General features: G+C 39.3%; 1 protein-coding gene across 1 annotated transcript in view; it reads right to left on the bottom strand.

Moving 5' to 3' along the window:
- The window catches only part of SEL1L (SEL1L adaptor subunit of ERAD E3 ubiquitin ligase), a 69,557-nt gene extending 62,201 nt beyond the window's left edge, over positions 1-7,356 (bottom strand). The window contains exons 1-3 of the mRNA XM_003902131.5: positions 7,174-7,356; positions 1,238-1,275; positions 277-508 (exon numbers count right to left, since the gene is read on the bottom strand). Of these exons, the coding sequence (XP_003902180.1) occupies positions 277-508; positions 1,238-1,275; positions 7,174-7,243 (340 nt within the window). The 5' untranslated portion in view covers positions 7,244-7,356. The remainder of the gene's footprint in view (positions 1-276; positions 509-1,237; positions 1,276-7,173) is intronic.
- Positions 7,357-13,746: the final 6,390 nt, after the last annotated feature.

Below are 13,746 nucleotides of genomic sequence, written 5' to 3'. Positions count from 1 at the left end.
TATTTACATACTGGAGTCCAAAAAGAAATATTAGGATATTAATTAAAAAAAAATGCAATCTCATCTATTGAATTCAGCTTATGTAACTTGGGACAAATCAGTTAAGTGAATAATTTGGTATATTAAAATCTAGAAATTCTCACCAAACTACACTCCATATATTATTTGTGGGTAATAATCACTGAAGCCAGTTTTCTTCAGCCTCTTTATTCATTAGCTTAAAATTTTCAGTTGTCTCCTAAATAAATCAAAAAGCAAGGAAAGTGTCCAGACTACCTGGTTTCCGTACTTTCTTTGGCTCTTCATAGTCCTTGTTTTCTGGATTTGGAGACTCTAGAAAGCTGAGATCTTCTGTGACACTTTCCCCCTCTTGGCTCTTGAGGCTGTCTTCCTCTTCTTGAATAGAGGATTCTAATTCGGATTCTTCTGAATCAAGAAATATTTGACCAGCAACTACTCTGCCTGCAGTAGTATGGTCCTTTACTGACTCATCTGATGTCAAAGTAGTCTGAGAATATAAAGTATTTTTAGTTATCAACAATGCCAAGACTTCCCCCAACCCTATTTGACCGTAATTTTCACTTATCCAGATATCACATCTCCTTCAGCTCCCTGAAGTGCCACACTCACTCATCTCTACAGGCTTCGGCATGTGTCCATCACGTGCCTTCCTTCATCACCTAACTTGTAGTCTTTCTGAATTTCAACTTAGATGTTATTTCCCCCGGAAGCCTTCCTTAATTCCCAAAGTCTGGGTTAGGTTTTCCTCCACATGCCCCCAGCATACTTTATACTTCTACTTCCTGCTTTTATCTACATTCCCTCAAATCTAAAGATCAGAGCTCATAACTAATTGCAGGGTTGGGCTTGGTTAGTACTTGGATGGGAGAGCTCAATCAACCAATAAGTGCATTAGCTCACTGGATTTATTTTTGAAAACTGGAAAGTGGAAACAAATGACACTGGTTAAATTTTCAAACTTAGACACACACACTCATAGACACACACACACACACAGAGCACATTCAAGTTGAAATGAAATATTTACTATCCCCTCTTGTAGGTATTTTCTCCCTCCAGAAAAACTAGACCTAATACTAATACCATCTGTCTTTTTCTGTCCTTTTAAATTCAATTGTTACTCAAAAGTTGCAGATTTCATATCCTTTCTAAGACACATAATTCATGCTTTTAAATCAGGCAGCAAATACTGGTCAATACACATTTTAGTACATACCTTGGAATCTAAGGATTCATCCTGGCTGCCTTCTTCATCTGCAAAGAAATTTTAAGACAATTTAGTAATCTTTCTTGTTGAGAAATTATAGTTATTATTAAAAGAAAACATTTGAAAAGTATAGCATATAATGAGCAAACATTGGATAAATAAACCTAGAATTATTTTAAAATTAGCTATATTCAGCAATTGTTCAGAAAAGATCAAATGAAAGTGGAAAAAAAAATGGGTGGGGGGTTTAGTTTCTCTCTTTCTCCAGGGAAGACATTAGCTTAATCTGTTGCAAAGGTAGGAAGACCAACAGCCTCCACCAACAAAAACAGGTATTTCTTCACATGCCATCCAATTCTTGTGGGTCTATTTAGCCTATTTCTGAGAATGAGTTACTAAGTTCATAAAAAGAAATCTCTAATTTCATACTCCAGGTTTCCACCTATTCTGTTTCTCTGCTCAGGATCTTGAGTCAGAGTAGCCCATTTTAGTGCTAATTAGTATTTTTATTGTTTACTACTAGAGTAAGGATGGAAACTAAGAATTATTATTTGATAGCAGAGTGGCAAAACAAATATATTTAGGATTTGTGTTCTACTCTACTCAGAGATAACCAAATGCAGGTAAAAAGCAGCATGATCCTGTTATATGTTCACTCAATTGAGAGCTATGTATTAAGAAATCAATAACTTGCATTAAACAATTAAAAACAGTCACCGGTCACAACTTGCTTACACATTCACACAGCTCGCTTTTGGTGTTGTCTGATTATATTAATGTTCCTTCTGTTACTCTTTACATGTTTTCTGACTATTACTTTTCTGGCTACTTGTTACTCTTCTTCCTGCTCTTACATAAACACATGCAACAACTTAATGTTCAGATGCAAATGCGTGATTTTTGTATTCCTTGCCAGTTTAAAACAGCAAATCTGTCAGATCATCTTTAAGTTTCCCTCTTGCTCTTAAAATTACCTGATTTTATTCAGGAGTGAGTATCAGTTTTACCCACTCTATAAGCTGTATGAGAAATTAACCAGTAGACAAAATCTTGTAAGGCCATGTGATTTTTACTAGAAAATTTGCTATTAGAGTTTCATTTATACTTTACTTCATATGGCTTTATCTTAAATATTATTTGTAATTTGTAACTCTAAAATACAACAAAAAACATGTGTAAGAGTTTGTCAAAGTACTAAGAAGTATAATAAACTCAATTATGCACAAAATACAAGACACTATCTCACAATATTTCTTTTGAGTATTTGAGAAAACTAGCCCACTAGTGAGGTTTTGCCATATATGAAAGTGCTGTGAAGTTGACGAAAATTTAAATTACAGCTACTATTCATATTCACCTACGTTTAGATTACCTTCAAAGTATGTTTTACTTCTGGCAGATGAACAGAAGGTTATGCCACATATTAGTCTCATAGTGCCCATAACATTAGGAAATGATGTCAGTTAATTAACAATTGTCCTTCATGCTAACTTCTTCACAAGCATTACCCAAAGTCCCATTTCTAACATGTGGTTCAAATTCCATTCTCAGCAAATCTTTAAAGAAAAAAAACCATCTCTATAATATAACAAAGTTGTACTGTAAGTACATGTAATTAATCACAAACTTCAACTAGTTAATATATCAAGAACAGACATTAAATGTTTAAACGTATATTAAATATCCCCAAATGCTGAATGAAACTTTAGCTGGAACTCTAAATCACTCTCACTAAATTGCTACATTTAGTACCTCACCACAACAGGCTACATAGGTAGCTAACAGATGAATCATATAGACACACCGGTAAATACACTTGAAGACACGTACATTTCACACAGCACAAGCTGTTAGGCATTAGAGTAGCAAAATGTGTTTTCCAACTCCAAGAAACATGATTTGTGACATCAGGGTTATTTCATGTGAATTGCATCATGCTTCTCTTTCTCTCCCTCTCTCTTCGCAACCTGGACTAGATACTAATATTACCGGCAAATAAGATAATTCTCAGTTACTAAACTGGGAAAGCCTACTCCAGATGGTAGTCTCAAAGCATAAGCTATTTTCTTTTTCAAACTGATACAAACATTCACACAACACTTTTTAAAGAGTTGTTTATAACCTAGGAACTTCTGATATGTAGTATTCAGGTAAGGATTAAAGAGACTGAAGTTATGCATAAATAAAAAGCAAATAGTAATGTTTTCATCAGAATACAGATATCAAGCAACAAGAAAAAATGCAAAAGGATTAAGTTATGCATTTCTCGCTCATCCAAATGGTTCATACTACTTTATTAACTGTACACCTTCCTTTGAAAAAGACCAGTTTTTATTTTTATTGTATTAGCTAACAAAACTGCAAAGTACCAGAGATATGCCTTCAGGGAAAAGTAACCACTACAAAATCATTTTTCCACTCATCATGTAAATTAAACAGACTGATAACCTTTAAACACAGAAAGTCTAAAGAGTTTGGTGAAAACAGACCAGATCCCTGTTCTCTGCGTTAGCTCTGAATCGGTACAGATCCTAAGACATTCTCGATTCTAAATTTCTTCAATTCTGAGGCCTGGAGAGCTAGTTCTGGAACCTGGCTTCATCAAATGTTAATTCTGACACACATGGTTCAGTAACAAAAGCTTGCTCAGCCTCTGTTTCTCAACCTGTCAAAAGGGGTAACACCTCTGTCCCGCTAACTCACAATGTTTTAAGGAACAACTAAACCAGTGAAATTAAACATCCTCTGCTATCTGAAAACTATTCTCTGAATTTATAATTATTACCTGAAATACCTGGCAGTGGACCTCACTAAAATGACTAAAAAGAAAAATAAAGGTTAAGCCATTTGCCTCTTCCTGCCAAAAATAAGAAACATGCATTTGTGAGAAAAACTATAACGTTTTCACTATTATCCTGAGAAAATGAAGAAATATCCTTTTAGTGTCCTCCTTTAAATTTATTAACAGAAAAGAGAAAATGTTTCTAATATTAGCCACGTGTTAATGACGAGGATATCTTCTGAAAAGTGTATCACTGGGTGATTTCCTTTCTGTATACTTAAATAAGCCTAAATGGGATAGCCTTCTACATACCTGGGCTATATAGTGTAGCCTATTGTTCCTAAGCTACAAATCTGTACAGCATGTGACTATACAGACTACTGTAGGCAACTGTAACATAAAAGTATTTGTGCACATAAACATAGCTAAACATAGAAAAGCTACAGTAAAAATATGGTGTAAAAGATTAAAAAACGTGTACCTGTCTAGGGCACTTACCATAAATGGAAGTTGCAGGATTAAGAGCTGCTGTGGGTGAGTGAGTGGTGAGTGAATGTGAAGCCTAGGATGTTACTATACACTACTGTAAACACTGTACACTTAAACTACACTAAATTTATTTTTTTTAAAGTGTGCTACCATGTTACAATGGCTACAAATCACCAGGTGACAGGAATTTTTCAGCTCCATTATATTCTTACAGGGCCACTATCTTACATGGGGTTCATTGCTGACCAAAAGGTCATTATGTAGCATATGACTATATCATATTTTTACATGACTCTAAAACACGATATTAGATAACAGCTACCAACAGCAATAGAATCAAGATTATCTCTGTTGGCTGACCATACTCGACCTGGATAAACGCGACCTGCCCTGGGTAACCACTAACATTCACACACAAAATTATCACCAAAAACTTGATTTTCATACTGGAGTAAAACTTTAAACTTTGAGGCCAAAATCCTGTGAATGAAAATGACAACTGAAAATCCACTGCCTAATTTACACAACTTTATTTTACACAGTTTTTTTTTTTTTTTTTTTGACACAGGGTCTCACTCTGTTGTCCAGGCTGGAGTGCAGTGGCATAATCACAGCTCAGTGCAGCCTCAACCTCCTGGGGCTCACTCCATCCTCCCACCTCAGCCTCCCAAGTAGTTGGAACCACACGTGTGCACCACCACACCTGGAGTTAGGTAGAGATGGGGTTTCGCCATGTTGCCCAGGTTGGTCTTGAACTCCTGGGCTCAAGTGATCCTCCCACTTCAGCCACCCAAAGTGCTGGGATTACAGGCATGAGCCTGGCCCGCACACGTGTTTTATGATACATGAACTTCATGTGAGCACAGTACTGCCTTTATTACCTTTTAGCACCCACATCTACATTGTTTTAGTTCCAGCTAAGGCTTTTGCCTTTACCATGGAAATGTTTTGGTACAGCTTTAACTACCATGGAAATCAGAGCAGACATTTCTTGAATACAGTCCTCTACCTACATCAATACAACCCAAGGACTTAATCTATCAGTGTTGAGTCTTTTATTATAACATCCTGAAAGCCCCAACTGTTGATCTTCAAATATCTTTTCCACTAGCATGGAGCTCTAAGTATATGAAATGTAGTCAAAGACAGACAGAAAAATTTCTATGTTTTAATTTTCTTTAAACTCTGCCAATTAAATTCAGAGGGATACACACCGTGCTCTTTCATTACTGTAGTTCTCTTTAGTGTGAAGAATCCCTCATGGAGATTGTTAATCTATGTATACCTGAGCTGTTCCAGACCTAAAACCACATGTTTAACAACCCCATAAGAGGAATTCTGATGCAGAAGGTCCATGGTCCAGCAGGTACTCTACTCATTAAGCTCAACAACTTCATTTCATGCTTTTTGATCAAATATTAAATAACTGCTAAAAGTGCTTCCAGAGTTATGTAGAGTCTAAAGATCTGGTCATTAAACTCAAACCACCACTACTACTGGAGGGAGGGGAGTGGACCTCAAAGAATGACGTTGGCAGTAAAGTAATTAGCACAGGGTTGGTGCTTTTGAAATGGTATCTCAAACCACATCATGGATAGAATTTAGGTTTAGGCCTCTTATTTTAGAAGCAGAATGACGTTATGGCATTGATTTACAACTAGGACAGGTAATTTGGGGATTCAAATAACCATCTGGGAAATTTTCTGTTAAAAAAAAGCTGACATTTATTTTTTTAAAAAAGTTGACATTTATACTCTGTGTTGTCTCCCCAAAACGTAAAGCCACAGAACAGCTGTCTTGTTAACTGAAACAGATTAAAATTCCAAAGTTTACTGTACTAATTTTTCTTTATCAACACTTAGAAACACGAAGTTTTTCATGAACCCTCTCAAAATGGAAATTTTCAAATGTAGGCAGATTAAAACATTAAAAAAAGGCGGGGGGGGGGGGTGGGGGACTAGAACCAGAATAAAAATTAGCTAACTGGAAAATCAATTCAAAAGCACACAAATTTCTGTATCTATATAAAACGCAACTTACAAGAACCAAGATTTTCCCAAACATCATAAACAAACATGGGGCAACTCAGAAACACTGCGACAGGTCACCGCTTTCTCAGGAAGGTTTCAAAAAAGTAGAAAGTGGCTACCAGGAGATAAAAAGTCTTCGTTTTTAAACAAACGGCCCAGGGACCATCTCAGGTGTTAGGCAAACTCACCAAACTACTGTCAACATCCTGGTCTGGATGGATCCTCCTCTGCCCTAAAGAGACAGCTCCAGGTTTGTCAATTATTTAACTTTCAATTCCCAAGCCCAGAGTTCCAGACCAGACCCTTCCTCTACCCCAGGGTCGAGGAAGCACCACTCCTGCTCCTGGGTCGGGATTCATTCTTTTGGAGTCAATTCCGCGTTCGTGAGAAAGAGTCGCGTAAAGTTTGTTACGTGGGAGAGAGGTGTGGGCAGAGTGACCGCCCCTTCTTTTTCCACCCCACTCCACCTCCCTAAATAGCCCCTTTGGCGCAGGCCAAGCAAAGCCAAAGAGCGAGTGACAGGCCAGTGCGAGGTGTGCCCAGGGAGAACGGGGTCCCGAGTCTGGGTCCCCACGGCTCCGGCCGGCGGTAGAGGCTGGGGGGCGGAGGCTCTGGGCCTTCAGCCCGAGGGGGCGGATACTGACCCGAGGACGCCGAGGCCGAGCTCAGCAGCACCGCACAGAGCAGCAGCGTCAGCCCTATCCGGACCCGCATCCTGCTCTCGGGGCCGGTGCCAACCCCTAGAAGCTGTCGCCTTCGCCTCTGCCACCACGGAGTCACCGCCGCCGCCTCGCCGCTGCTCTTCCTGCTCTAGTCTCCTTCCTCCGCCCCTTCCCAGGCCTCCCTGACCCAGGGCGCAGCCAATCCCCGCCCGCCGTCGCGGGCGTCTGGTCCAATCACCATGGTCTCCCCGCCCACCCCCATTGCTCCGCCCCGGGGTCATTCATTGGCCAATCATTGTCCCAGGCTCCCACACCAGCTTTCCCGGTTGGACCACGACTCACGGACATGGCCCCTGCTAATTGGTAGCACCGTTTCAACCGGAATCAGGGCGTGAATCAAAGACTGAGAGAAAAGAGGCTCATCCAAGACTACAATTCCTAGAAGGCACTTCATGTGATTAACTCGGGGGGTGCTCTTGGGAAACGTAGTCCATCGTGGGGCAAGATTTACAAGTGCGGGTGACTGTTAAAGTTAGAATGTAACTAACACCTGGACTAAATTTTAACTCAAGGCTATGGATTCACAAGCCTTTTTAAATTGACCCAAAATAAATATTAAGGAATAATTTTAAGAACTTGTAATGTGTTTAGCATTTTTTCCTGTTTTATTAAAAAAATTTAAGTTGGGCATAGTGATATGAACACTGAGAAAAATGCCACAGCTAGTTGAATTTGAGGTGTTTTTTAAAACTTAGATAAGACAGTACCGTGAAGTATGGAAACCAGGGTGCAACTCACTACCTGTCCTCCTTTCTCCGACAAAACAAAAGGAAATAAATCCACTCAGTACAGATTATCTCAATACAGTATTTATTTTCACTGGGTTCACCAGACAATAATCATCTAGAAAATGTGCCAACAGCCTTTGAAAAAGTATTTTAAACACTTGTCCTCATCATTCTCTTCTTTTGAGTTGCATTGTTCTCTTCTTTCCTAACTAAAGTCAGGAGACCAGGTTCATGTGTGTGGAGGTAGAGGTGACAGTGATTGCATTGCAGGCACAGAAATACTCTATGTAATAAGCACCAATTCCAGGCATGTTCCAACTGGGTAGCAGAGCAGTGGCTTGGTGTTCCTGGCCCTTCTTTCATCAAACCTTATCGTTCTGCTTTCCCTATCATCCACCCACAGTCAGCTCTAAGGCCTAGAACCTAGTCCAGCCAAGTGAAGGGCTTTGGAAAAGTCTCTGCTGGGCATGTGTCTTAGCACTTCTGGGCATTTGTCTTTGTCTTCCTTTTTTTTTTTTTTTGAGATAGAGCCTTTTATTTTCAGGAAGATGGTAAAAAACCAACCACTGTTTCTCATTCACATCGGAGGAGTTGAAGGAAAGAATTATCTCCTCCAAAAACTTGTCTTTTCAACTACAACCTCCTCGGCTCTCATCACCATTTCTGTCACTAACAATGTTCCCTCTGAGTTCCTCTGATTATAAATCATAGAGTAAAATCTGGTATATTTTCCTTCCTTTTTCGTCTTATTGATAATCAAGTTCTATCAACTCACTATGTAACTTTTATTTTTTAAATTTTATTATGTACCTGTGTTCTCTCCCTCACTGAAGACTCCCCCTAATGCTTTCATTTTCTCTCACCTGGATAATGCACCTGAGTTCTAGCCATATTCACTGACATCATTCTCCCTTTAACTTGAATTGCCTATCATGGCCATATTAATTTTCCTTAAACACTACTTTCATATGCCTATTGAAAATTTTCAATGGCTACACTTCTCACAGAATAAAAAAAAATTAGAACTTATTCTCCTTACAAAATAGGAACTGTGCTGACAGTTCTACTCTGTTGGGGAAGTACTGGGGAAGAAACTTCTGCCTTGTACAGAAGAGCCAGTGATGATCTGTTTGATTAAAATTGGGGAAAGCTTACTGCTTAGTTAAGGCCTAACTTCTTTTTTCAGTTTTGTCTTTACTGAGTATGTCTTATACTTAAGACTTGTCCTGGGTGCTGCATGGACGAAATAGCTACTTCACTTTTACGTTCCAGATTTCACATTAACACAATCATGTCTTCCTAAGGGTGCCTATACCCTTTCTCCAACTGCCTTTGCTTCTTTCTCTTAGCTATAACTCTGGCATCCTTCCCAATTTCTTTCACATTTCGTCTTGGATCATACTTCTCCAACCAAATCTGTCCTCATTAGTCTTCATTTCTCTAAGAATCTATTGAACACTCACAACCTTGCCTTATAAACAGATTGTAAACGTGCTGAGGCCAGAGATGATAATGTGATTCTGTGTATAGGTATATAGCGCTGGACTTGCCACCACTAGCACTAAATAATTATTTGTTGGTTGATAGATACATCTTGTCTGTCTGTTGCGAGATTCAAAAGGGAGACACGGTATAAAAGCACTTTCTACATTGTAGGATGTTTTACATATAGTATTGTTTCTTATTGATTGCTTGGTTGAGGCAAAGGAGGGAAATTAGTTTTATACCCTTAATGTGAAAAGGGCTTAGAGCTGCTGGAGCTTTTGCCTTTGGCCAGCATTGAGTAACTGACATGCTCTGATAATTCTCACAGGACCTGACTTCCTGGGGAAGTTCCAAGTCTCCCAAGTGGTTCAGAATATGCCGTGGGAAAGTCAGATTTATTTTATCAGCCTGCTATATTGCATGAGATTAATTAGAAAAAAGGTTGTGAATTCTCCATGGCCTATCCAGTCTGTGCATACACTCCTCAAGGTTCCCTGCCAGCATTCCCAGTTAAGGTTATGTACTTGTACAAAATGTTAATATTATTTATTAATTCTTGGACTTCTTTAATATTTGCTCAGCTGTCTTTATTCCATCTGTCCATATCAGCATTCTGGGTCATTGTCAGAGATTTCCAAGTTGCAGAAAACCTGTTTGCTCTGCATTGCAACACAGCATAGCACTCAATAGAGGTAGGTAATAAACACCTTTTAATGCAGATGACGCTGATGTAACCTCATTCCATTGAAATGAATCAAGCAATCAGCAAATGCTTAGAACCTGAACGTGTTGAGGACATAAACCCAGCTTGCTTTTCACTTAAGGATGGTGAGACAACCTCCAGAGACTTTTCCTGAGAAGGGGGCAATTGTCACCAACCCTAGTGGGATATATCCTTTCCTGTGCTTTTCTTTGCTTTCCATTTGAATTGGTAATAGGCAAGACTGTCAGCATTTGTATTAAGGTATTTGCCAGGGCAGGATTAGGGAGAAGCAAGAAGCAGAATATTTTTCCCTTCAGGGCTTTGAAAAGAATGTGCTTTCTTTCCTATAGATGAGGTAAATTAAAGTTTTCAGGCATAAATGAAAATATAAACTCTTGCATTATATAGTGAGATAGAACCTGGCATCTTCTTATTTGTATTCTGACCTCTTGGAGTAAATGAACAATGGATTTATACCTCATCATATCCCTCCTAACTTCAGGATAGCATATGGCAGGTGATCAAAGTGATCGCATTAATAAGTTTTGGGTGTTCATGCAAGTTTCCATGGTTCTAATTAAGAGCATTAAGTTCAGATTGTAGATCATAGATTGTGGATGAGTATATTTGATCTACCTAATCTTTGAAGCTGATAGAAGATGAAAGGGGGAAGGGGGCTTCAGGCTGTTTACCAAGTTTCATCGTGAAGTGACATTTGCTTTGGACATGTGTGTTCTCTGAGCAGCGTTGACTCATACCAGATAAAGGAAAGGCCAGGGTACCTTTATACCCTAAATAACTGGACAGGCATCTTTGGGTTCAATATGTTCATAAATTTGTTAACTGCTAGTTCCAGGAAGAGACTGGATTATAACTAAATTCCAATAAGAATTTGATGAAGTGAACTTTATAAGGTAGAGATAAACAGCTTAGAGCTCCCATTAGATTCAGAATACTTAACCCTTGAGTAGGTGGCAATGTATTTAATTAGTGAATGTTGCATTAGGAACATTATTTTCACAGGACCTTCCTTCCTTCCTTCCACAAATATACAGGAACATTCCTGTAGTTGAGCACATGGCTTTATTACTCATTGCAGTGTTGAAAAAAAAAACACACCATAAGGTATCTCTGTAGGAGGTTATTAGAAAGAACCTATTACAGAATTTGGGCTTTGATTGGGTGATTTGTCAGAGACTAGGGAAGTTCAGTTTGCTCTAGATTGGATGCTGTTAGAAGTGCCTCTGTCTTCTATCGGGGGAAGCAGCCCCCAATATTTCAATGTAGGTTCTTTTTTTATTTTCCCTAAGTGTCGGCTGGTCTAAAAAATAAAGAGAAAGAGTACAAAGAGAGGAATTTTACAGCTGGGCCTCTGGGGGTGACATCACATATTGGTAGGACCATGATGACAACCCTGAGCCACAAAACTAGCAAGTTTTTATTAGGGATTTTAAAGGGGGAGGAGGTGTACAAACATGGAGTAGGTTACAAGGATCACATGCTTCAAAGGGCAATAAGGATCACAAGGCAAAGGCAAAATTAGAATTACTGATGAGGGTCTATGTCCCACTGTGCACATATTGTCTTGATAAATACCTTAACAGGAAACAGGGTTCAAGAGCAGAGAACCGGTCTCACCAAAATTTACCAGACTGGAATTTCCCAATCCTAGTAAGCCTGAGGATACTGCAGGAGATCAGGGCGTATTTCATTCCTTATCTCAATCACATAAGACAGACACTCCCAGAGTGGCCGTTTATAGACCTCCTCCCAGGAATGCATTCTTTCCCCAGGGTATCAATTATTAATATTCCTTGATGGGGAAAGAATTCAGCTATATCTCTCCTACTCACACGTCCGTTTATAGGCTTTCTGCAAGAAGAAAAATATGGCTCTATTCTGCCTGACCCCGCAGGCAGTCAGACCTTATGGTTATCTTCCGTTGTTCGCTGAAAATCACTGTTATTCTGTTCTTTTTCAGGGTGCACTGATTTCATATTGTTCAAACATACATGTTTTACAATCAATTTGTACAATAATGGTCCTGAGGTGACGTACATTCTCAGCTTACAAAGATAATGTGATTAAGAGATTAAAGTAAAGACAGACATAAGAAATTGTAAGAGTATTATTAGGGAAGTGATAAATGTCCATGAAATCTTCACAATTTATGTTCTTCTGCCTCAGCTCCAGCTGGTCCCTCTGTTCAGGGTCTCTGACTTCCCACAACACCTTCTATGATTTGATAGAAATAAATAATAATTAACAAGGCATGGTGGTGCACGCCTGTAGTTTCAGCTACTTGGGAGGCTGAGGCATGAGAATCAGTTGAATCTGGGAAGCAGAGGTACTGTGAGCCAAGATGGCACCACTACAGTCCAGACTAGGTGACAGAGTGAGATTCTGTCACAAAACAACAGCAACAACAACAACAAAACAGAAAAACAGAAATAAATCTTGAGGAGAGTAGACAAGAATAAGGATAAAGCTGTTAGTAGAAAAGAAGTAGCAGTCACTCATTTTGGCCAAGACAGGAGGTGTTTTGTGTTTTGTGGGTGGCACAGGGACCTTGTTTGGGTCTGTGCTTAAAGTCATAAAATGACTTACGACTTTGCATTGTCTCATTGTATCCTGCTCTCAGAGTAACCTGTCTAGGGTTGGTTTTCTGTGGGATTGCTTATATCTAATCAGAAAATAATATGCCCTAGTTCTGAGTGCCAGATCAGTTCTGCTTGTCAGAGACTGCCCTTTGTTTTCTTTCTCAGCACGTGCTGTGTGACACACCTGGTTCTTGATGAGGGATTGAACAATGAATAAAAACCAAAAAGCCATGGAGTTTACCCTCTAAACAGAGTGAAAACCAGACAAAACTAAATAAATAAATTATAAAATTAGGAGGTGATAAATGCTATGGAGAAAAAGATAAAGCAGGGAAGAACAATAAGAATCCTGGAGCAGGGGCATTAAAATTTAAAATGAGGAGGTTGGGACAGGCTTCCCTATAAAGTTTACATTTGAGCAAAGACTTAAGGTGATGACAGAATCAGTCATATAGATATGGGAGAGAAGAGCTGTCCAGGAATAGGGAGCAGGCTGTGTAAAGTTTCCAAGGCAAGAGCATGTCTGTTGTTTTCTAAAAACACCAAGGGGTTCTACGGTGGCAGAAGAAGGTGGGAGGGGTGGGAGTGGGGGGTAGGAGCCCGTGAGGTCCGAGCAGTGATTGAAGCCAGATGGTCTGAGGATTTTAGGCTAATATAAGGGAGCTGGTGAAGTGCTACTTTTGGTGACTTTGAGACAGGCTATCTCCATGTATCACCTGTATAGTGGCTGGAGATCCTCTCCTGCATGGGAATGACCAAATTAATTACACAAACTTTTAAATTCATTGTTTAGATATAATGCTGAAGTGACCAATTAAAACCATTACACTCAAAGGTTTATTCAGAGGAAGTTCATATGCTAGTTAGAAATGGAGATAGATGGGTGTGGCTGGCAAGATGGCCGAATAGGAACAGCTCCGGTCTGCAGCTCCCAGCGAGATCAACACAGAAGGTGAGTGATTTCTGCATTTCCAACCGA

This window comes from Papio anubis, chromosome 7, assembly GCF_008728515.1.
Source record: "Papio anubis isolate 15944 chromosome 7, Panubis1.0, whole genome shotgun sequence".
Lineage (NCBI taxonomy): Eukaryota > Metazoa > Chordata > Mammalia > Primates > Cercopithecidae > Papio > Papio anubis.
This window is presented reverse-complemented; position numbering and strand designations above follow the sequence as displayed.